Source organism: Sinohyriopsis cumingii, chromosome 17, assembly GCF_028554795.1.
Source record: "Sinohyriopsis cumingii isolate HCF-2022 chromosome 17, ASM2855479v2, whole genome shotgun sequence".
NCBI classification, from domain to species: domain Eukaryota; kingdom Metazoa; phylum Mollusca; class Bivalvia; order Unionida; family Unionidae; genus Sinohyriopsis; species Sinohyriopsis cumingii.
In genome coordinates, this window is record NC_142977.1 from 12178945 (window position 1) to 12202672 (window position 23728).

Here is a 23728-nt window from a genome sequence, read left to right on the forward strand (position 1 = left end):
TGAGACTGAATCGTAGCAGTGCCGCTTTCCATTTGATAGGTACTGCCGCTTGCAAAACTGTCATCGAGGAAGCCAGACTCTACGTACGACGCGTGGAAGTGTTACCCAAAGTGGGAAACGACATCAGTCACACGTTGAGCAGAACGACCGCCAAGTATCCCATACGACGCGTGGAAGTGAAAACCTTCACCATTCCCAAGGGACAGCGATCCATGATCCAAGATCATCTGTTCCAAGGACAGCTACCCAAACGTTTAATCGTTGGTATAGTCGAGAATGAAGCCTTCAACGGAGCTGTCGCTACAAATCCTTTCTACTTTCGACACTTTGGCGTGTCCAAGATCGAAGTCAGTCGCGATGGCAAGACCTTGTGTACCCGACCTTTCGAACCTAACTTTGAGAAGAAGAATTACTTGAGATCGTACTTGTCCCTGTACGAAGCCACCGGTCAGTTAGGAACCAACACCAGTCACGGCATTACGTACGAAGATTACGAAGGAGGCTATGCTTTGTGGGCTTTCGATTTCACTCCAGACCAAGGCAGCGACGAGGGACATTTCCACCCTATAAAATCCGGTCAGATTCGTGTGGAAATTCAGTTTAAAGAGCGAGACCCTGATGTAACGGTGAACGTCATCCTGTATGCAGAATTTGATAATACCACAGAAATCAACAGTTTGAGAGAAGTCATTCTAGACTATTAGAAACCATGGAAGACTGTTATCCCTCTTTACCTAGTGGAGCAACTTTGGAGATGGAATGTGAGGAGACCGGGGAAGAAGAAGTTATCATGATCAAGTCAAGATGGCCAGAACAAGAAGCCCATTTAGTCTCCTGTTTTGCCAAACACTTGGTGGTAAAAATGACGGAATTGATCAAGAAAAATTGCTATGGATGTCAAAACTATCATCCCAGTCAAATTCAACACGATAAATGCCTGATGCTGAGTCAAGAAGAAAAACTGGACGAGTATCTGGACGATGCTTGGAGTCTCATCTCGGACGAAAACGTGTTGCATCAGTGGTATAAAGACTTGCGTGAACATTCTTGTCCACCATTAACCACTCAAGAGATCGATCGCATCGAAGCTCTCCTGAATCAAAGTGAGGAAACGAAACGAAGAAACGGTTATTTGTCAGACATTTTCAAGCAAAAAGTCAGGATCGAATTGATGACTTATTATTACCTGTGAAGAAGAAAAAAAAACATGGATACCTGGGAACTTTATTACCTTTTGAACCACAGTTCGTACACTGCTTCTTGGAATCCTGTCGTCTGTGCTAAAGATGAACTCCCTCATCGCAAACCTCAAGACCATCTAGCTTATGTGATCAACACGGACGACAGTCATCTCCCAGGAACCCACTGGGTAGCCGTTTACGTTCCTCAAGAAGGATGTGTGGAATATTTCGATTCGTACGGATTGCCCCCTTTGGAAGACGGTATCATTGACTTTATGAGAAGAAATGCTCAGACCACCCGATTCAATAATGTGAAATTACAAGGCACAGATTCCTTGGTGTGTGGACAATATTGTGTGTATTTTCTGCATCATCGCAGCCTGGGCTATTCCTTAGAACATTTAGTGACTCATTTTGATCCTCGTTCTTCTTCTAGAAACGATGTGAAAGTAGATCGATGGTTTTGTGACCATTATGCTTATCTTTTGTCTCAAGCAAGGAAACGTAGTGTCCATCAATGGCCTAATGACTTACAACAGTGGAAATCACAATTTCATTCACAACGTTGTCAGCCCTGTTTAAAGTAGAGTGTTAATTGAAAAAAAATGTTTGTTATTTGAAAAAATGTTTGATGTTATATTGTTGGATTATTGTTAAAATGTTAGAGTTGTTTGTTAGTGTTAAGTGATTTTGAATAAAAAATGTTGTGTTTAGAAAAAAATGTCTTTGTCTTTTGTTTGGCAATAAGAATGTTGATTCATGCTCTTTGACTTCTTACTATCCCTCTCATGACACTCAGTGAACGTTGCGGCTCGAAAACCGTAGAGGGATGTTTTCCTTCACGTCCGCGCTTTGACTTTAAGAACCGGGGTAGTTTCCAGTCTAACCATCCATTGTCGACTCATCCTCCTACGAAGATGTGCTCCAAACTAGCTAAGCTAAACGAAGCCTACGTGAATTTGCATAGGGTCAGACACAGTCTGATACCGAAGCCAGAGGAGATAGAGAATGTGAGAATGCTAAAAGTCACTGAAGACCTGATAGAAGAGCTCTTCAGAGAAGAAGTGAACAGGGAGAAAGAAGAATGGACAGAGAAGTACAGACTTCAGAGACAGCAGCAACAGCAACAACAACAACAACAGCAGCAGCAGCAGGAACCTGAACCTGAGAGAGGCTTTGTCGATTGTCGTATCGACACCAAAGAGTTCTTCTTCTCTTTCCGAAGAAGCAGACCTATCGTCAAAAAGTCTATCCTCAGAGCACGACGCATTCTTAGAAACTAAAAGATTGCCATAGCAAACAAAAAAACAAAAAAAAAAACAGCCCTTTCCAGGGCTACTCAATACTCTAGAAAAGAAATAACAATCGATTTGCCAATGTGTGTAGGTAGAGTAGTGTGAATATAAACACTGACTCTTTTGTGATGTGAGTGTATGTGTTTGTGTATGTGTGTTTGTGTTTGTAAGTGCTCACGTACGTTTCTGTGGATAGTAGATTAAAATCATGTTTTTTATGTTTGACGTGTGGGAAGAGTAGATGTGGGGTTTGATTGCTTTGCGTATGTGGATAGTATATTGGAGTGATCAATGAAAATTTTAGAATAGTAATGGGTAGTATAAAAAAGTGAGTGAGTGTTTCTTTTAGGTCCGCGCGTTGTTTGGTCATGATCTAGGTAAGATCAATTTTGTTTTAGGGGGATGTTTTCCGTTACGTCCGCGCTTTCAGTATAAATTGAAACTCACTGGGCAGTCTAGCTACCCTGTTCATTCGTTGACAAGACAATGAATACCAGAATTGTGAAACTGCTAGAACTCCAGATGCACCTGGAATATGCCAGGCGCATACTAAATGAACTGGCCGCGGAGGCCATTGTCGAAGAGGCAAGGATGAAAGAGGAGGAGGAAAGAAGAAAAAAAGAAGAGGAGGAAAAGGAGAGAGGAAATTTCAGAATCTCAGAGACAGAAAATTGGGATTCTGAAGCCACTTATCCCGCCTCTGCACTCCCAAGAAGAAAGGTAAAAGGAGATTGGGGAAGAAGATGTGTGTGTGGTGCCAGGCCTGGAAGGTGCCATCGTTAGATAGGTGCATCTGGAGTTAAAAAAACAAACAGCCCTTTTCAGGGCTACCCAATACTCTAGAAAAGAAATAACAATCGATTTGCCAATGTGTGTATGTAGAGTAGTGTGAATATAAACACTGACTCTTTTTTTTCTAGTGTGAGGGTATGTGTTTGTGTGTTTGTGTTTGTAAGCGCTCACGTACGTTTGTGTGAATAGTAGATTATGGGTTTGTTTATTGTTTCTTAGCGTATGTGGAGAGTATAGTTTGGGTTTTGTAACCGCTCACGTAGGATTGTGTGGATAGTAGATTATGGATTTTGTTTTAATGATTTGCGTGTGTAAATAGTAGATTTGGGGTTTGTTTATTGCTGGTTCACTTATGTGGATAGTATATTATATGAAATGAGAAAAGTAGGGGGATGTTTTCCTTCACGTCCGCGCGTTGTTTGGTCATGATCTAGGAATATCAATTTTATGTCTTGGGGGATGTTTTCCATCACGTCCGCGCTTTTCGTATAAGAACCCATAGTATTCGTCGTTCAAACCATTCTACAGAGAAGATGGCTTCAAACCACCTCGATAAATTGCAAACATTGCAAGACGTCCTGGACAATTTGGGCATGATGGAACAAATGCTAGTGAGACTAAACGAAGATCACTATTCTTATAGTCCCCATCGAGTGAAGATGGAGATTAACAACTTACGAAAAGTAAAGGACATGATAAGTGATGTGATGAAAGAAATAAAGGAGGAGAAGGAGGATGAAGAGGAAAAGATAAGGATAAGAGAATGGAATGAAAAAAATTGAAAAAGAAGAAGAAAATGAGAAGAGGAAGAAAGAAGAGGAGGAGAAGAAGAAAGAAGAGAAAAAAGGAAGAAAAGAAAGAAAAGAAGAGAAAGAGTGTAGGAGAGAAAATAAGAAGTTGGTGGAGAAATGGAAGAAATTAGAAGCAGAAGAAACCCAAAGGCTCTTTTCAGGGCCACTCATAGGTCTCGAAAAGAGAATGACTTTCCATTGCCTACCCCATTTTTTTATTTTTTATTTTTTTTTATTTTTTTATTTTTTAAAAAAAATCCCATGTTAAATTTCCCTTGACGCTATACAGTCCCACCCTGTTTAAATTCCCTTGACGCTATACAGTCCCACCCTGTTTAAATTCCTTTGACGCTATACAGTCCCATATTCCATGTTCAATTCCCCTTGACGCTAAACAGTCCCACGATTTTTCTCCATGTTAAATTTCCATTGACGCTAAACAGTCCCGGGGGGGGGGGGGTCTGTAATGCTAATTCCCATTGACGCTGAATCGTCTCCTTTCACTACTACCGATTGTACAAACTGTAGAAAGACTATCGCATTGGGTATATGTAGCAAGTACCGACTGTACAAGCTGTTTAGTAACAAAATAATATTGCCAGAGTATTTGTATCGGGTACCTATTGTACGAGCTGTATTATAGCAAGAGACTATTGCACTGGGTATTTGTAGCAAATACCGACTGTACAAGCTGTTTTGCAAAAAGAAACTAATGCATTTGGGTATTTGTATCAAGTACCGATTGTACAAACTGTACTGTAACAAGAGACTATTGCACTGGATATTTGTATCAAGTACCTATTGTACGAACTTTATTGTAACAAGCGACAAACTGCATTGGATATTTGCATCAAGTACCTATTGTACGAACTGTATTGTAACAAGCGACTATTGCACTGGATATTTGTATCAAGTACCTTTTATAGGAACTGTATTGTAACAAGCGACTATTGCATTGGATATTTGTAGCAAGTGCTTATTATATATATTGTAAAAATAGGCTAGTATTAGCTATATTGTAGTAATAGACTATTGCAGCTGCAATATCGTAGGAATGGACTGTTATATTAGCGAGGCACAACTGTGTTAGTCATATGTTGCAAGGAACTATTTTAAGATCTCTCTCTCTCTCTCTCTCTCTCTCTCTCTCTCTCTCTCTCTCTCTCTCTATATATATATATATATATATATATATATATATATATATATATATATATATATATATATATATATATATATATATATATATATATATATCTGTGTGTGTGTGTGTGTGTGTGTGTGTGTCGCGCTCACAGGGAACGATACCATTTCGGTCCAACCGCCATATTGATCACTCGCAGGCCCGCCCCGTAGTGTTCTTTGTGTTTTGTGGGTTTAACGCAATTGTTCAGCACATTATATTCTGTACTTGGTGGCCACTATAACTGGTAGCGGAAGAATTCGGATACACCACGAGAAGAACTAGTTATCCGCATTGGCCGAGCCGGGACTGGACATATCATTGATCTGTTAAGGCGAGCGCCTCAGACCACTCAGCCATCTGGAGTCCCCTCCCGACCCGTGGTACTTCGGTGTCGGCCACAAATATCCTACAGTACAAACACTATCATCTTTAATTACTGGAAATCACACATTATGCCAGTCAATGAAAACGGGTCTCAAGCACGAATCATGTTCTAAGTTAAAAAAAAATTGCGAAAACTGTGGAACGTAACGTTTTGGCTTGACTGGTGACGTATTTCTGCAAGTGTTATGTTGACCAATGAAAACGTTTCATGCAGACATCCAATAAAAACCACGGACACATATGTGCTTAACTGACGTAATGGATTTGTTAAGTAGATTGAATACAGAGAAGCATACTGTATTAACCATATTGTAGCAAACATTCAATTTATCAGAGATATTCTAGTGACTATTGTATTAGTAGTATCATATTGAAAGGGACAATTATATTAGCGTTATGTTAACAAATGTCTATTGAATTAGCAATAATGCAGCAACTGGCCATTCTATTAGCCATATTATACAGCAAGGCACTGTTGTAATATCTGTATTTTAACAAGTGGCCATTGAACTAGCAACATTGAATAAAAAAGCACTGCTGTAATAGCCATAGTGTTGCAAGTGGCTATTGAGTTAACATAATACCATAACACTGTTGTATTCGCGTTATTGTAGCAAGTGGCTATTGTATTAGCAATAGGGTGTGAAAGGAGTATTGTATTAGCCATATTGTACATCAAGGTACTATTGTACTGGCCGGATTGTAGAAGGTGGCTATTGTATTAGCAATACTGTACGAAAGGACCATTGTATTAGCCATACCGTATAACAAAGGCAGTAGCGTCTTTGCTGTACTGTGGCAAGAGACTACAACATTAAAACTCGACTGCAATTGGATGTTCATTTCGACGGAAACCACACATGAAGAAATTATTATCATAAAATTTCATTGCTAAAATGTATCACATGTTAGAACTCTATGGTCTTGAACTAAGTAACAGAAAGAGTGAACACTAACAAGTTTCTAAAATTAAAAAAGTAATTTATTTCCCAATGTGAAAAGTTAAAATGAACTTTCAGCATTGTGGATTAAATCCCAAATAGTCATAAAAGTTCTATCACAAAATCCAAAGTTATAGTTTTCCAAATGAATTCCGGAGATATTCCAAATAAGTTCCAATATTGAGTGTGCTGGTGTACGTGTAGTCTCGAACGTGCTAATGTGACAGTGGCCTGGATTATGGTTATTTGCTAAGTCTTTTAGTATATGAAAATAATACAATTCAAAATGTTCTTGTCTAAATTCACTATAATTCCAAATTAATGTTCCACTCCAAAAATATTTTTGATGAGCACTTTGTAATTCCAGTGAATAATAATATAAATAAATTAATCCACCAAAACCAAAAACTGAACACAACAATAAGAATAATTCTGCTTTAGATGTTAAAGCAAGCATGAGTAATTTTTCAAGTAAACAACATTATATAGAGAGTTAAGACACAGTAATAGAACCAGGATAAAGGACAGTCTCGTCTACAAAAAAAAAAAAAAAAAAAAAAAAAAAAAAAAAACAAACTCAAAGTTGTCAGCAGGTTTAGAATTTCCACGTGGATTTATGATATCCTAGGCCCAGACCCAAAATATACATGTATACCTCCACTTATTCTGAATATTTAATCCATACGCATAAAGAAATATTAGATATGCATTATGTTGTTTACAAATAAATGTCACTGGTCAGGTAGACGATTAACTTTATTTGTACGAGGTCAAGTGCACAATACAGATATACATAGCATACAATCATTAAGAAAAAGCAGCCAATAATGCAAATTAGATATACATAATTAGATATACATAATTAGATATACATAACGCACCTTATGTGGTCCTAACTCAGTAGCCATCACTCGCGTCAGACTGTCCAAAGCCCCTTTTGAGGAGCAGTAGGACGCCAAGGTCTTGATCCCTATCATGGACGCATTGCTGGACACGTTGACAATGGCTCCCCCGTTTCCACGCTCTACCATGCCTCGCGCAACAACCTAAAATGCAAATCAGACCACAGTAGAGCAAATAATTATAACAAACATGAAGTTTTCGCAAATATAACAAAGAAATTAAACTAGATAAAACATTATTCTATTATACTATATATGCAGTATATTATATTATATGTAAAATAAAAGTAGCACTGATCAGGGACTCGTGAAAGTTCTATGTCAAGGGTCGGCAACCTATTTTACTTAGCGTGCCACTTTATTCCGGATCAATTGCAAAATAAACTAGTGCGTGCCACCAGTAAGAGAGTAACACTGTTAAAATCAAGATTTTTGGTTGCTCTTCGCTTGCCATACAAAACCTCTTGTTCCAAAGGCCGAATCGACCTATAAGTGCAAGTAAACATCACATGATGCGACAAGGGCATACGTCTAGTTTGTGATTAGCCAGAATTGATACTGCTGATTTATTTAATGTAACGAGTATTTCGAAATATCAAGAATGATTTATTCAAAACCTGGTATTGCATTATTTAAAATGCACACTGGTAATTTATAGCATATAATTATTAAGTGGAATTAGACATTTGTAATAATATTTTTGTAATTGTAAGATTTATGTGAGAGGATTGATTAATTTATTTAATTTCAATCATTCGTTGGAATTATTGTTCTCTAACATGTAAAGGTTATTTGGATTTAATAACAGCTGTACGGATTAACTGTAAAACATTTAAAGACATTTGGATTTATAACTATATTTGGATTACCGGGAATTCATTTAAAGGCCATTTGGATTTATAACATCACGATTCTTCTGTATTGTTGTACATCAGAACAATACAGTTATCATTCGGAATATCTTTGGAACGTATTCGGATTACTTGGAACTATTGAAATCGATAAAAAGTTTTGGAATTTTAGGAATTCATCAGTCACTGTTATTTTTAATTCTTTCAGTTTGTATTTTAGGGAAATAAATTAATATTTAAAATTTTACAAAACGTTTTGGATTTTTCTCTTTCTTGTTACGTAGCTTAAGGCCTCTGAGTCGTAACACAAGTGAAAATATTTGGACAATTTATATACATTTTTTTTCTCTCAATATAAGTCCAAAATCATAACGAAATCTGGTAGCTGAACACCGGGAATACCTATCTCCCCATTCTTTAAAAAGATAATGATATTTTCTCTTGTAGCCAATCGAGCACGAGTGTGAATTGGTTCTATTGTCAAGATTGATGCATTCACATATGAGAAAAGCAGGATTTAGAAAACATAATAGACATGTTAGTCAGATCTACGTTACATATGCACGTGTAATTCAGGTAAACTCATTTATGAAGTCTCACAGCGGAGAATAAGTGCCAATCCTGGTGGAGTGATCAATAAAGGGTTTAAAAAAAGAAGATATGATAACGTAATACAACACTGAATTTCTTGTATATATTGAAGCGCTCCTCCATTGTATTGTTTATAACAAATATAAAGAAATAATAATAATAATAATAATAATAATAATAACCATTATGTTTTTTTTATATAATAACAAAACACACACAGCCAAGCAACTTAAAAATTTATCTTAGAAACTGATTTTATACTGTTAATTTTTTGAACATATTTTATTTTATTTAGCACTAAACCAATTTAAGCATGTTCTTTTTAAGTTTTAATAATATTTTGCAAATAATGTTTAGATGTATATACAGTTTAGCTATCAAAACACATTTGTAAGTATGAAGTAATAAAATTAACTATAATCAGTTTAAGAACATTCACTGGCCTTGCAGATTCAGAAGGCAGAAGTCCTCCCCACCCTTTCTGTCAAATTTTAACTTAAATTAAAATTTTCATTAGTCCCATTAGACTAATACCAATGTACATATTTTAGTCTGTAGTGAAATCTACTAGTCTCTGAATAACAGGCTATCCTTTGTTTCAAACCCTTAAAATGCCAACATAAATCCATTTTCAGAATCCAGGATCTATGATTGACAATTATCGAACAATTTTGATTTAAAATAACACGATTCTATTGTTTTGGTATTTTAATTAAAATAACATTTTTTTTGGTTAAGTTTTGGTATTTTAATTTAAAAAGACACATATCAATAATTTAGGTATTTTAATTTTTCTCAATAGTGTTGGGATTTTATTTTAAATAACATTATTCTATAGTTTTTGATATTTTATTTTGAATATTATTATTCTATAATTTAGGCATTTTAATTTAAAATACCATTATTCTTTAATTTTGGTCTTTTATTTTTCCTGGATGCAATCACTTTTCACTTACACAGATAATGACTGTACCTTGAAACATTAATCTCAGTGACAGGCCTTTCATTGAAAAATGCAATTCCATTTATTTTTTTCTCAAAAATTGTTCCTTTCATCGCTGTTTTCATTTTTTCCTTCTGGTAATTAAAAAGAAGTATCCAGTCATTGAGCATATTCGGAGAGCCTTAACAGATTGTGAAATGTTGAAATGTCATCATTACAATTACACTTGCTATTTTAACTGCTATGCGTCCTTTTTCCTGCAAATTAGGTCGTAGGTGCGCGATACTAGCGTGGTCGTTTGTAAACTGGCACTATCGTTGTTCATATTTAAGATTTATTTTAATTGTTTGACGGTTAAACACTGTAAATCCTCTCGGCCATTGTAGAAATAAATAAATACACACGCGCACACGCACACACACACGCACATACCCACACGCACATACCCACATTTTATATATATATATATATATATATATATATATATATATATATATATATATATATATATATATATATATATATATATTCCACCTGAAACGTTTCTATAAGGTGTTTGTTTGTCTTCGTCAGTCTCATTTGTTACTGTGCTCGACCACTGTGATAGAATTTGCATCGTCGCCACAACCAATTCTTGGATGAGTATATATCTCGATGGTACTTCACAGATTTGTTTCTTATAACGGAAAAGGAAGTGTTTTGTAAATAATTTGAAATCTTGTAAAACTTTAGTTCATATCACTTTGGCTTTAATTAACCTGATCTGAGAACACTATAGTCACTTATCTTACAGAAGTTTGTTTTGGAAATATTACACAGGTGGCATTGCCAGATAATAGTTATCATTGTTATTGACTTTGTCTAACTTTTTTTAAAGGTAAATGAATACGTGCATATACGTTAGAATGTTTCAACTATACCTGAGAAACGTTAAACACGCCTTTGAAGTTGACATCAAAAATTCTGAAAAATAGTTTTACACAGAACGTGATCATCAAAGCAGAAATATTCTAAAAGATGTTTTGTGGGTTTTTACAAAAAATGCTTAAGAAAAAGCTAGGAAGTAGTATTACAATGGTCGTACGATACAGGTTCACCTATGTCGACTCCCCTGCCTAGAACCTCTTCTAGTTCACTTTTCCACACCGGGTATATTTTACACAAGCATATATCAGCGTGGAAACTCCAGTTCTGAAGCCCAGTGGTATTGAATAGTCTCCAAAGCTTTGTATGTGTACATCAATTTGTTAAGGTATTAGACAGTTTCTATATGATATACCTAGATACATCTAGTATACACTACGAAAGGATAGTATTGTAGTAATAGAAGATGATACATGTTTCTTGACCTCTACTCTAATATAAAGGTCAGAGTATTTGGATCTTGAATTGTTAAGACATCTGCCCTAACATAGGGGTAATATGTAGTAAAGTTAGAATAAATTAACACCACCTAATTTGCTGGGTGCGATATTGCTGGTTCGTCTCCAATTCATACAAACAACAATATAGCAGTCTAGGATGTAAACTACCGTAAAGTTCCAGATTTGAGTTTATACAATGGTGTCTTCAGACACATTCAGCACTTCAGGATATTAAAATTGTCAGTGTCATAGATGGCTGGATTTTGTATACGTTACAGGTAACACATGTATTTTTTGCTTCTTTTGTTTCAGGTTCAGTATTCAGTTCTAGCACTTTGCATGGTTATTTATTAAAACTTGCACAGTCAAAGTAAAAAATAAATCAAGTTACAAACAAAATCCCCAAACTGTCACTTGGAAATTTTAATTCTAAACGATGTGAATTTATGTACTGAATACTTATTAACAGGTTTCTTCTTCATAAAATGTGTTGTATGCATTAAGTATTTAACACATTAACCCCTGAAGCTTTTTGTCATTTTCGCCTGAAAATCGAGTAGAAAACACATTTTGAAAGCTATTTCTGAATAGACTCGAAAACACCAAATCCCCAGTCATCTTTCAATAACACACTGCCTATTTGTGTTAGAAACATCAATTTTCATTGGCTATTTGACTCATGCATGAGCAGAAGGGTAAAAGTTGGATTTTTTTTATTTTATTATTTTTTTGGCTAAACGGAGCCATTATTTTTTTATGGAGACCGCTCTTTATTCCAAATGCCCATCTTATCCTACTTTTTGCAAAGGCTCATCTGTCTGTTTGCAGTTCATACCGGTTTGCCTTAGATCTGAGACCAAAAAGTCTAAAATCCAGACACAAAATCGGATTCCGACTACAGGCGAAAGTCGGGTCTAAAAAATTAGGTTTTTTATCTGTATTTTGTTGTGCAACTAGATATTCCAGATTATTTGGTATCATTGTAGAGCTACATCTGTCTACCTTTCTATAATACCACCCTCTTTAGTGTATCGTGCATGACCATGACATAACGCTACAGAGCTCGGCAGTAGACTACTACCTCCTGCCCCATTAAGTCGTCGCTAGGGGTTAATGTGTTAATGCTAACCCGAATTTCCACAACAAAAATCAAATTCTGCACTCAGTCCATCATGTTGTCCATCATGTTCACACTTGCAATGGTCATTAGTCAGCACTATTGCATGCTTTTCTTTCTTTTTTTAAATTTCTGAGTGTATTCCAGTTATGTCTGGAAAAAGTGAAAGATATTTTTTTATTTAGGATAAGTTTACATATTTGAACCACAACATTATCCAGTGATCATTAATTTTACAAAGGACAAGTGATCAGCTAAAGAGTGTATTTGCTGCCATTGAATTTGGGAAACTATTTCCGCACTGTAATTCACATATTTTCATATATTTTTGTTCAAATATCAATCAATATTTCCCCCCAAGATGTGAATTGATAAAAATGTAGAAATCTTTCTTTGAAAACAGACTCTTTGTTGAGTGATATGTTTATGGATTTAAAATTAGAATGTTTAAGTATTTAGTTTAGAAATTCAAGTCATTTTTTTAAAAAGCCATTCATGCTATCATTATACACCGCTTTCAGTGTAATGCGTCCTGTATTTGTGTAAATTTACAGATCACTTGATAATCTTCTGATGACAAATCAATTTTTTCAAGTAGATTATATCAGCTTTCAGTAAACTCAAAATTTATAATTGTACCATTTGAAATGCGAAAATGACAAAATACAGTGTTTACTGTCATTGTCACCATGAAAGATCACTTCTGTCATTGTCACCATCAAAGATAACTTCAAGATGAAAACCTTGAAAGGGAACATACAGTGTGCAAACCAGGATTTTGAAAGAAAACATCAAAGTTATGTATAGGTTTACAAGTTTACCCTTGTTCGATGGTGGTTAGATGGTTGTAACTTTCTGGTGGCAGTGTTAGTGGCAGCATTGTTATTTTTAATGATGTTATTGATATGTGTTTAAGCCTATACAAGTCAGATACTGTGGCATGCATGAATTAAAACAAATGTAGATGCAACACCGGGGTTCCAAAGAACACTTATTATGGAAGTCAACACAAACAGAAATTGTCAGACAATTTATTACTTGCAAAATTGGCTTTTGACAAGGAAGAGCATCAAATTTACATATACAATGACTACAGTAATCCTACACTTTAGCACTTTTCAGTGGAGTAAAAGAGGGTGTTATTACATAATGTAATGCAATCTATGACCATCTTCACCATAAAGGGACAGTGTTATACTGCGTAACCTTATGATGATGAGTGATACATTATATGTAGTATCACCTTTACATAATGTACCTGTCTATTTAAAGGGACAGTGTTATACTGAGGACCTTACAATGATGAGTGATACATTATATGTAGTATTACCTTTACATAATGTACCTGTCTATTTAAAGGGACAGTGTTATACTGAGGACCTTATAATGATGAGTGATACATTATATGTAGTATTACCTTTTACATAATGTACCTGTCTATTTAAAGGGACAGTGTTATACTGGACCTTAGAATGATGAGTGATACATTATATGTAGTATTACCTTTACATAATGTACCTGTCTATTTAAAGGGACAGCGTTATACTGAGGACCTTATAATAATGAGTGATAGATTAAATGTAATATTATCATTAATGTACCCATTTAAAGAGACAGTGTTATAGTGAGTGACCTTATAATGATAATGAGTGATACATTATATGTGGTATAATAGTTTGACCTTATAATGATAATGATAATGAGTGATTCATTGTATGTTGTATTATCATTAATATACCTGTCTGTTTAAAGGGACAGTGTTATACTGAGTGACCTTATAGTGATGAGTGTTATATGTAGTATTATCTTTAATGTACCTGTCTGTTTAAAGGGACAGTGTTATACTGAATGACCTTATAATGATAATGAGTGATACTTTATATGTGGTATAATTGGTGTATGATGTGTGTGCGATTAGGATTTTTAATGTAGCTTTAAAAAAATTTCAGTCATATTGCTACTGTGTCTGCAGTGTGTCAGTTTATATTGATGTCTAGCACTGGGAATCATGCTGCAGACATGTAGCATGATGTCCCACCCATTAAAATTATCCTGACATCAGGCCAACCCGTCCTACCACTAACCTCTTAATGCTGAGCACCTAGCAAGGAAGCTGTTAGTACCATTTTTGTAAGTCTTTGGTATGACTTGGCTGGGGTTTGAACCCACGACCTCCCGCTTCTGTGGTATAATGGTATTACCATTACATAATGTACCTGTCTGTTTAAAGAGTCAGTGTTATGCTGAGAGATCTTATAATGACGATGAAAGATACATTATATGTATGATCTTGCAACACTTTCATGTTGTTTTAAGTGTGCTGTTATCTTTAGGACTTTATTCACTGTATTCAACTTGGAATTTGTAGAAATATTTTCACCGATCACAAAGACAGCAAAAATACTGCAAGCTGGTCCAGAGTATAGTCCATGTTAGGTACCTATTCATTATACCAATGCAAATTATTTTTAGTGAAATCTGTTATTTTGGATAATAAACTATTAAATTCTGTTATTCATAAGAGGACATGTTCTTTTAGAAAAGTATTTTTTTAAATCAGGAAAAGTAGACTAATAATTTTTCAGAGACTTTGGAAGATCAAAAGATCATTTATACAAAAAATTTTAATGATACAGTTAAGGACAAATGTTTTAATGATTTTTTAAAGTTAACATTTTAAGAACTTTTTTTTTAAAAAGTTTTCTAGAGGATTTTAAATGGGAAGGAGTAAAATATGTTTAAAGTCAACCATTTGGGGATGTAAATCATTTATCTCCTATTTATTTACTGTGAAATGTATACATAAACTTGTAGTAATTACCTTCTTCATCCATTCTGTATCTGTCTGTTTTTTTGTAATACCGCCCACTTTGGTTATCTTTAATGACCTTGATGCTGCAGAGCTCCGAAATAGGGTACAGCCTCATCACGCCTACAGGCGGGATTGGGGCTGAATGAGTTAACCAAGTTTATGGAAATTTCTTAGAAATTGTCAAAGAATGTCTATTTTTGTAATTTATGTGCAATACTGATGCACAAATGATGAAATAGATAAGTAATATTCAGATTTGGTGATGTCACCAAAATTCTCCCATTAAGTCTGATGCTTTTCCTATTGAATTTATTTTTAATGTGGAATTTACAATTCTTGAGCGTGATATAAATTTTTCACCTCTCTTTGCAGTGGTACAGGAGCAAAAAATGAACTTGCTCTTTACTAAGGTAATTTTGTACTTATCTTAGAGAAGGAAATGTAGACTTTGTCCAGCTGAAAGGGAGAAAACTGTTAAGAAACTGTTCCTAAGAACTGTAACTCTTGTAATTGGCAGAAATACCTTTTGATCAAGATTTAATTAGCTTATTTAAATGGCTCTTTTCTCTTTCAGAAATAGCATGGGCTTAGTTCCAACAAAGAGAAGTCTGGCATTAGCAGATACAGTCACAGCATCCTCATTCTGCAGGTGATAAATCCTTACATTTCATGTATTTGTATAATAATTTGTAAATCTAAAATAATTTGTGTAATAATTTGTACAGTAAGTTACCTCAGCTCAAAACTTAACAATTGCCCAAAGTTAGAATAGTGTTGATCATTTGAGAAGGAGTAACCTGGAGGATCTGCAGAAATGTACCAACCCAGGAGACCCATTCAGAAGATGTTCAGGTTTTCTGTGGAAAATATAACTTACTTGTCATGTATCTGACACACAATCAATGGATATAAGGCAACTCCAGTAAAAGTCACACTGATGTCAATAGAAACTGGGCAATTCCAGTAAAAAGTCACACTAATGTCAGTGGAAATAAGACAACTTCAGTGATAAGTCAATCTAATGTCAATGAAAATAAGGCAACATCACATAATTGTTTTATATACTGTACATAGCAACTAGAAAGCCTCATGGTAGATTAGTAACTCAACTCAGTTACCTACTCTGAACAAAGTCTTTATTATTATTATTATTATTATTACTGACATTTTTGGAATCTGTGCACCAGAGCTGTCTTATTTCCACTGAGATTTGTGTGACTTTTTCCAGTTTCTAGAAAATCAAAAGAAATTTAATACATGAACTACCTTGTCAAAAATTACAAAACTGAATTAAGAGCCTATTTTCTGGATTTCTTCACAAACAAAGAATTCTTTGAGTTTTTCCTCTGACAAGCTACCTTAAAAGATAAAACAAAGAATTCTAAGAGTTTTTCCTCCGACAAGCTACCTTATAAGATAAAACAAAGAATTCTATGAGTTTTTCCTCTGACAAGCTGCCTTATAAGATGAAACAAAGAATTCTATGAGTTTTTCTTCTGACGAGCCACCTTATAAGATAAAACAAAGAATTCTATGAGTTTTTCCTCTGACAAGCTGCCTTATAAGATAAAACAAAGAATTCTATGAGTTTTTCCTCTGACAAGCTACGTTATAAGATAATTGCTCTTCTGTTCCATCACCATAAAGAATTTTTCTTCCAACATGTTAGACAAAATAATTACACTTGGCACAAAAGCCGCATAGGAGAAAAGATCCCAGTACAGTATGATCTAAATTATAAACCATAAAGTTACAATTTAAGTGTGCATTTGACCACCAAATGTACAACAGTGTTGTGTACATGGTGTTATTATATCAAGGGAGGTAACGCACTGATGCATAGGAGTATCAGTTATTATTATTATCATATGCAGTGCGTGCTCAGCCATTTAACAAACGTCATCATCAGCAAGGTACAGAGCCTGCAGTCCACTGGGGAACTTTGTCAGTGGACAGTTGTTCACAGTGTGTGACATGGTCTAAAGGGCTCCACAGCAACAGGAAGAGTTAGTGACCTGGACCCATCGGACAAGGTTGACTGGACAACAACCCTGTCCTGTCCGAAAGCGGTTCAGTGTGGTCAACAGATGATGTGGAAGGTTGAAGCCAGGAGGGCAGACAGATGGCTCAGCTACAAGGGAGTAGTTTACAACATATGTTTGAAGACCACTTGACACTCCATGCAGAAATAGATGTCATATCCTCCGGCAATGAACCTAACCAGATTGGGCATCTTGAAGTCAAGCGGACTGCCGGATGTGAGGTGATGTCCATGTAGAGTGGAAGTTTCTCATTGGCATAGACCTTAACCAACACTTTTGTGGCTGCTTCCTGGTGACAGAGATGTGGAGGAAGAATGTTGCAAAGTAATGGAGTATCAGTGAGACTGTTTCTTGGAATTAATTTAAAAGGAAATTTATGAGTACATAATTGTTCTTATCTTTTGCTCTTTATGCAGTTTTGTGTCTATCGTTTCAGCTTAGATAAACCCAGCTGAGAGAATAATTAGTTTGATCACAGTCTGTACAAACTATTATGCTTGTTTATAAAACCTTAGATTAATGGAAGTTAGATTGTTGAAATTAAAACCATTGTTAGTTTAATGCAGATTAGATTGTTGAGGTTAAAACCTTTGTTAGATTAAGTGAGGCTGGATTGTTGAGAGTAAACCAAGGTCTTGCAGTAATGCCTATCCAACAGAAAAGCCTGTATTTTTGTTTTCTGTTGTTTCTTAGGGTTTTCCGCATTGTAATTGGCTTTGAATATAAATGCCAGAAAAAAATAAATGTTTCCTGAAACAACAAGCCTGAAATATATTTGTGATAACTTTCAAAGAAATTAATTTCCCATGCAGTGCAAAAGCACTTCAATTGAATGAACATACTCAGGCCATTATGATGCTAGGCCAAAGGTTGTTCTTGTTCCCTTTAGAGATCTCCATGATACATGTATGGAGAACTACCAAGGAAGTACACAGTACACACATACATGATTAAAACTGGGCTTGCTTCATAAGTTTTATCTGTGAGATAATTAAGATTTTTTTAAGGAATTATTTAACACTGTGATCTTTCATATTTCTACTACATGTTTTTTCCATTCTAACAGGAGGCGTCTTCCAGTAGTAATGGTGAAAAATCACATGGCAGAGACTCTGAAGGCAGCCACAACCTTCATTGAACAGGGACGTATCCTTTGACCTATCAAACCTGAATCAAATACCTATTTAAGGAATAAAATGACATTGTTTTATGTCCCTTTCAGTATAAAATTCATTAATTGGTGATATAATTTTCTATCAGTGTACAGATGTTTACATTTTACAAAAGAAGTTTGAGTATGGTATTTAATTTATATATTGAGAGTGAAGGAATGTATTTGAAGTTGTATCCTATTACAAAACATGACTTCTTATATACTACACAGAAATAATGACTGCAATAAGTCTTACATGTAGATCTCCGGATGCCATGGAGTCCTATAATGATATATCATTTATCATGATTATGAATGATGAAAGTCCTTTTTTAATTTTTTTTCTTCAGTTTCTTCAATCAGAACCTGTTGTTTTGGGGTTTAATGCCATTTTTCAGTACACATTAGGCTATACATGGCAGACAGTATTAATGGTGGAGGAAGAACCTGGGAAAACCCCGGAAAGAACGACTGACCCATTGAGAAGTTACTGGCAAGCTTTCTCACATACCCACATTAGATGAATCAAAACTTGTACAAAACTGCAAGGTAACATAGACTGGTATGTCAGTAACAGCTTGGCTGCTGTGAACTTTTAAATGACATCAATCTAATCATAATGGCTCAAATGATCTGATGTTTTCTTTTCTGTGTGCAGTCTTGGACACATTTATACAATTTCATTCTTAACCATGATCATATATCCGAGTTGGTCCAGAAGTGATAACAGATCCAGCTTTTCTAGTCACAAGGTCTACATCGTATTTTGTTAACCTCAATTTAAGTCTGTTCATTGATTATTAGTACCAATAAGCCTGTACTACAGAACTTGCTGTGTAAATTTGTAACCATTGCTGTACCAAAGTTTGACATGAATCATCAACATTAGGCTTAATAGAAAATACATTATATCTTGATGAATCTTACTTTATGGAAAAGGAATGGTGTCTATATTACCAGCAATATTTTCATTATATTTGTCGAATAATAAAGTTTCTGTCTCCCTTCAATCAGTAATATGTTTAATTTGGCAAAAGTGATCTTGATACACTGAAATATATTTTTAACTGTTTGGTTATGCAAAGAGCAAGTCAGCATTGGCATACTTTAATAGAATGTGCACATCCTGTACTTAGTATAGCAAGAATTTGCCAAGACAGCTAAACCTACTTTTCCAAATATATAATGCAGTTATTACCTCTCCTTTTTTTGTGGAATATTTTATAAAGTTGTAAACCAATCAATCACTGAACCAATTTATGAAAAAACGGCAACTTGAGGATTAGGAGATAACTTTGCTTCCTTATAATCAATGCCTGAAAGAGTTATATCCCTTGGTAATCTCTTCCTCAAAAATAGGAAACTACCCTACAACATATAGTTTTACAATCTGTTCTTTTGTAGACAAATGGCAGATTTCATCACATGGACAGATACTTCAGCTATCAGGAAACAAGTGCTTGACTACAATGAAATGGTAATTTTTTTAACTTTTTTCCCCCACTCAGTTTACTTGAGTATGTAATTCCAGTTCCATAATCCCAAATGTTACAATAAGCCCATGGTTTGTACAGCCCTATATTGTTTTTTAAAAAGGACTTCTAAATGTTTTCAGGGAATATTTTTTTAATTTTTTTTTTAAATTGAACTTTCTAGATATATCAAAGGACTTCTACAAGTTTTGAGAGACTTTTTTTCTTATGTAAAAATTAAACTCTCTACATAAGTTTGTTTATCACTGGAAACATAAGTATCAAAATAGAAGAAAAACACAGAACTACATCACTATATCAAAGGGTTCACAACTTTATCTGATAACTACTGGTGTTGTGTGTCTTTTTATCCAGCCAGTTTCATCTCATTTCAGTTGCATATTTTTTGTTTTGGAACATCCGTAAATTAAAATAATAATGAATTTGTGTAGTGATCTATGATATGTAGTTGGACTTTCTGTATTTCCTAAGATAAATTTAAGGAGTTTTTGAACAAAATTAAAAGGCATTTGAAGGATAAAACAACCTTTTCTTCAAATCAACGAGTTTTCAAGGTAACCCTCCAGTTTGTAATATGAACCATGATACTCTCCTACAAAAAGTCTAATCAGAAATGTTGCTAGTGATCATTCACAACTATGTCCTTGGCTAAATTGCTTTGAATCCTACACCAAGATCACATTAAATGTATGACACTAACTAGAAGTGTACTACACATACTACTGATATACATTATCAGTTACATTAATGCTTTTCTATTTCTACAGAAAAGAAATTAGTTTCTAATCATTTGAATACATGCAGCCAAAAACAAAGGAGGTTAATTCATCATATTATTGATTGTTACTTATGACGAAAAGCCGTAATTACATATAAAACACATGAAGTTTGAAAAAAGTTACGAGCTAGTCATTATTGGAGGAGTAAAATATTTGCAGATGTCTTCTTAGATAGGATTAATCTTGAGCAGTCATTTCACCCTGTAGGCTTGGGGATGTAAAACAGGACTTATGTACCATTATCTGTGTGTTGTAAGCAGCATCTAACTGAGACTGGATCTGTGTTGGCACAGTAGTTAGCATACCAAGGTCGCAACAGAAAAGGTGTAGGTTCAAATTCACCTGTTGAATAAACCCATATTGCCTAGTGTGTTGTTTCGTACTCCAATTGCTTTGGCACTAAATACTACTTATATTTCTGTGCCACAAAACATAAATCCTAATTTTTCAGATGTATTTGCTTAAGAAGGGTATCAGGGTCAGATTTCTATGTTTAGAGTTACTGCCCATTATAACTGATTTACACATCTGCAACCCCCACTTTTTAATACTGACCTTTCAGGGAAGTAACGATTCCAGTTGAAATGAAAGTTAACTTTATGTCAAATATCTATTAAAAAAACTTAAACACTTTTAAGCAGTTGTAAAATAAATATTTCAGAAATGTTTAAGGGGAGGTTGGTGAATCGCATACTATATGATTAAACTAATACATACATTAACACAATTAATATGCTAATCCAGATATAAAAATTTTGAAAGGCAAACAAGTTTTCTTTCTGAATTATAAGATAATTGTGATCCTTGTTAATCTCTGCATACTGCATAGTTCCTTTCTGTAAATAATGATTTAGGATCCATATGAATTGATTTGTAGGTTTTTGGGGGTGGGTGGGGGATGAAAGTTCACTAGAACAAAGTAATCTATTTACACTTAATGGAAACTGGCCATAAATAAGTTTCCTTTTTTTAAAACCCCATAAACTTTCATAGTAAATATGTTTGTCATTGAATACAGTATCCTGACATTTATTCTTATTTTGGAGGTAAATGATAATGTTTTAAAGAAAGCAAACCCTATTGAGACAGTCTTCAGTCTGCTTTAACGACAAAATTGAAAATGTAATTTTCTGTGGACAACATGGGAATTTTAAAGCAGACATCCATTTGGTGTCAGGTACTTGCTGTCTCTACCTTCTGGAGCCAAAGTGGCCATTTTATATATTCTGCAAATTTCATTAGAATGATAGAAATATTTGTTCACAAGAAGACGCCTTTTTTTTATTATAGAAAGCATTGATTTTCTTATATTATTTTTCAGAGAGATGACTTTGACATAATGGGCTGACATGCAAAAATGTACAGGATGCAGTACAGAGAACAAAATTTACGATTCCATGAGTGTCTTTCTACCTTAAGATTGAAATACAATTTCCATTCTACCATTTGCATCCAAATCAAGACCTCAACATGCCTCTCAAACTGGATCTGAAAAAGAGTGGTTAAGCCATTTGCTTCGCACCTCTTTTATCCTAGGTTCAATCTCTGGTGTCGGTATACAAGTCAGTTTTTTGATAATGTATCTCAAGTTTCATCAACCTCAATCCAACATTTGACCTGTCCAGAGCACTGCATTCCATATGTTTTGAGGGCTTGTCATCGAATCAGTGTTAATCCATACTGTATATACTCTCTTATAAGTCTAACTGCAAACTGTGCTGGCATTTTTGTGTCTGTTCAGTTTGTTATCAGTAGAAAAACACCCTGATCTCCTGGCACATTCTGTGACACTAAGGTTGACACTATTTGCAGTTGGACTAAAATTTTATGTGAGTATAGTTGGTGTATGTATTTTCTGCATAAGAGAAAGTTTCAGTCCCAAAGGTAGACTCATCTATTTATGCCAAGTTTCTAATTTGCTTGCAGTCTGAAGCTTATTAAGGGAAATCAAGAGCTTAAGATATGTATAGTGCTTGAATTGAATGATGTCCCCACAGATGGTTGTATAAAAACAGCAATAGCTCATAAACACAGAATACTGTCACTATAGAAATATAAATGTTCCAATTTCTGAAATAATTGCGTACGAAATCATGGCTTGTAGTTTCTCTCCATTTCTGTCCGTATTGTTTTCGCCAGCCCAATACGGGCCGCATGCGTTCCTTAGATACGAATGAGACAGTCAGTAAAAGATTTCCTGTATGGCCAGACAGGAGTGTATACTAATATTATACTCTTATTTCCTCAAAATTGGATCACTGGCAATCACTCAGTTAAAATTTGATTTTGTTTTTCCTCCACATTTTACAAAATTTGAGTCCTAATTGGTTGAAAGTTTCTCTTGTAAAAGGTTTTTATGTATGAAATAAAGAATTTTAATCTCCGATATCTGCATTTTATTATTACTTAAATGATGAAAGCGGTAAATATATTTGGTACAATGATTAGTGATATTAATTGTAAGCATGATTATTATTTTTCTTACTCTTCAGTCAGTTACCTAGTGTTGTCCTTATTTTCTCCCATTCCTATATATTTGTGATACAGTTTACTGATGCGAGAAATATATGTGGGATAAACCAATTTCACAGAGTGCACACAATGACACTATAGATGACATCAGTATACTTGTGACATAGCAAATGTCTGCAATGTTTTGGTCATTTTTATGACTGAAAAGACATACTTTTTTCACTCTATACTCTTTTCTGTATGTCTAATTCTTTGTGGTTAACTATTTATCCGCTTTTTAATGATGTAAAAACTTAAACAATTTGCAAAATTAATTAATCTATATCCATACCAAGTAGACACCCATCTTTTAACAACACTTTTTCCTGCAAAGAAATGAAAGAAAAACTGTTCATCATATCTGTCTTAAAATTTTGTAATTGAAGTTTTTGAAAGATGCATACTAAAAGATGCGTATTAGCAGTGTTCAGAGACATGAAGTTGCATTCTATGTAACCCTCTTGTTTCCATTCTTTTTATCATTTTCTCCATCCAGATTTTCATTTCCATTCAGTAGTTTACGAAAGAGTGTAGACACCATGTGTGATACTAATACATTTTTTTGCAAGATAATAAAGATAAGGGGATCTTTTCAAAATC

The 23728-nt window shown here is 34.7% G+C and overlaps 2 protein-coding genes and 1 long non-coding RNA gene across 3 annotated transcripts; 2 read left to right on the forward strand and 1 right to left on the reverse strand.

Annotated features, from left to right (window-relative positions):
- Positions 1-7390: 7390 nt before the first annotated feature.
- On the reverse strand, positions 7391-10900 carry LOC149777754 (L-xylulose reductase-like). The gene is made up of 2 exons (XM_089938246.1): positions 10778-10900; positions 7391-7616 (listed from the first exon to the last, which is right to left on the reverse strand). The coding sequence occupies exons 1-2, from the start codon at positions 10850-10852 to the stop codon at positions 7419-7421; spliced, it is 273 nt and encodes a 90-aa protein (XP_089794372.1). The 5' UTR covers positions 10853-10900; the 3' UTR covers positions 7391-7418.
- Positions 10901-15685: 4785 nt separating this feature from the next.
- LOC149777755 (U3 small nucleolar ribonucleoprotein IMP3-like) lies at positions 15686-18581 on the forward strand. Its single transcript, XM_089938803.1, has 2 exons — positions 15686-15799; positions 18259-18581. The coding sequence occupies exons 1-2, from the start codon at positions 15705-15707 to the stop codon at positions 18347-18349; spliced, it is 186 nt and encodes a 61-aa protein (XP_089794929.1). The 5' UTR covers positions 15686-15704; the 3' UTR covers positions 18350-18581.
- Positions 18582-18948: 367 nt separating this feature from the next.
- Positions 18949-23003, forward strand: LOC149777756 (uncharacterized). Its single transcript, XR_016415459.1, has 3 exons — positions 18949-19097; positions 19750-19822; positions 21939-23003. It is a non-coding gene; the product is annotated as an uncharacterized LOC149777756 (long non-coding RNA).
- Positions 23004-23728: the final 725 nt, after the last annotated feature.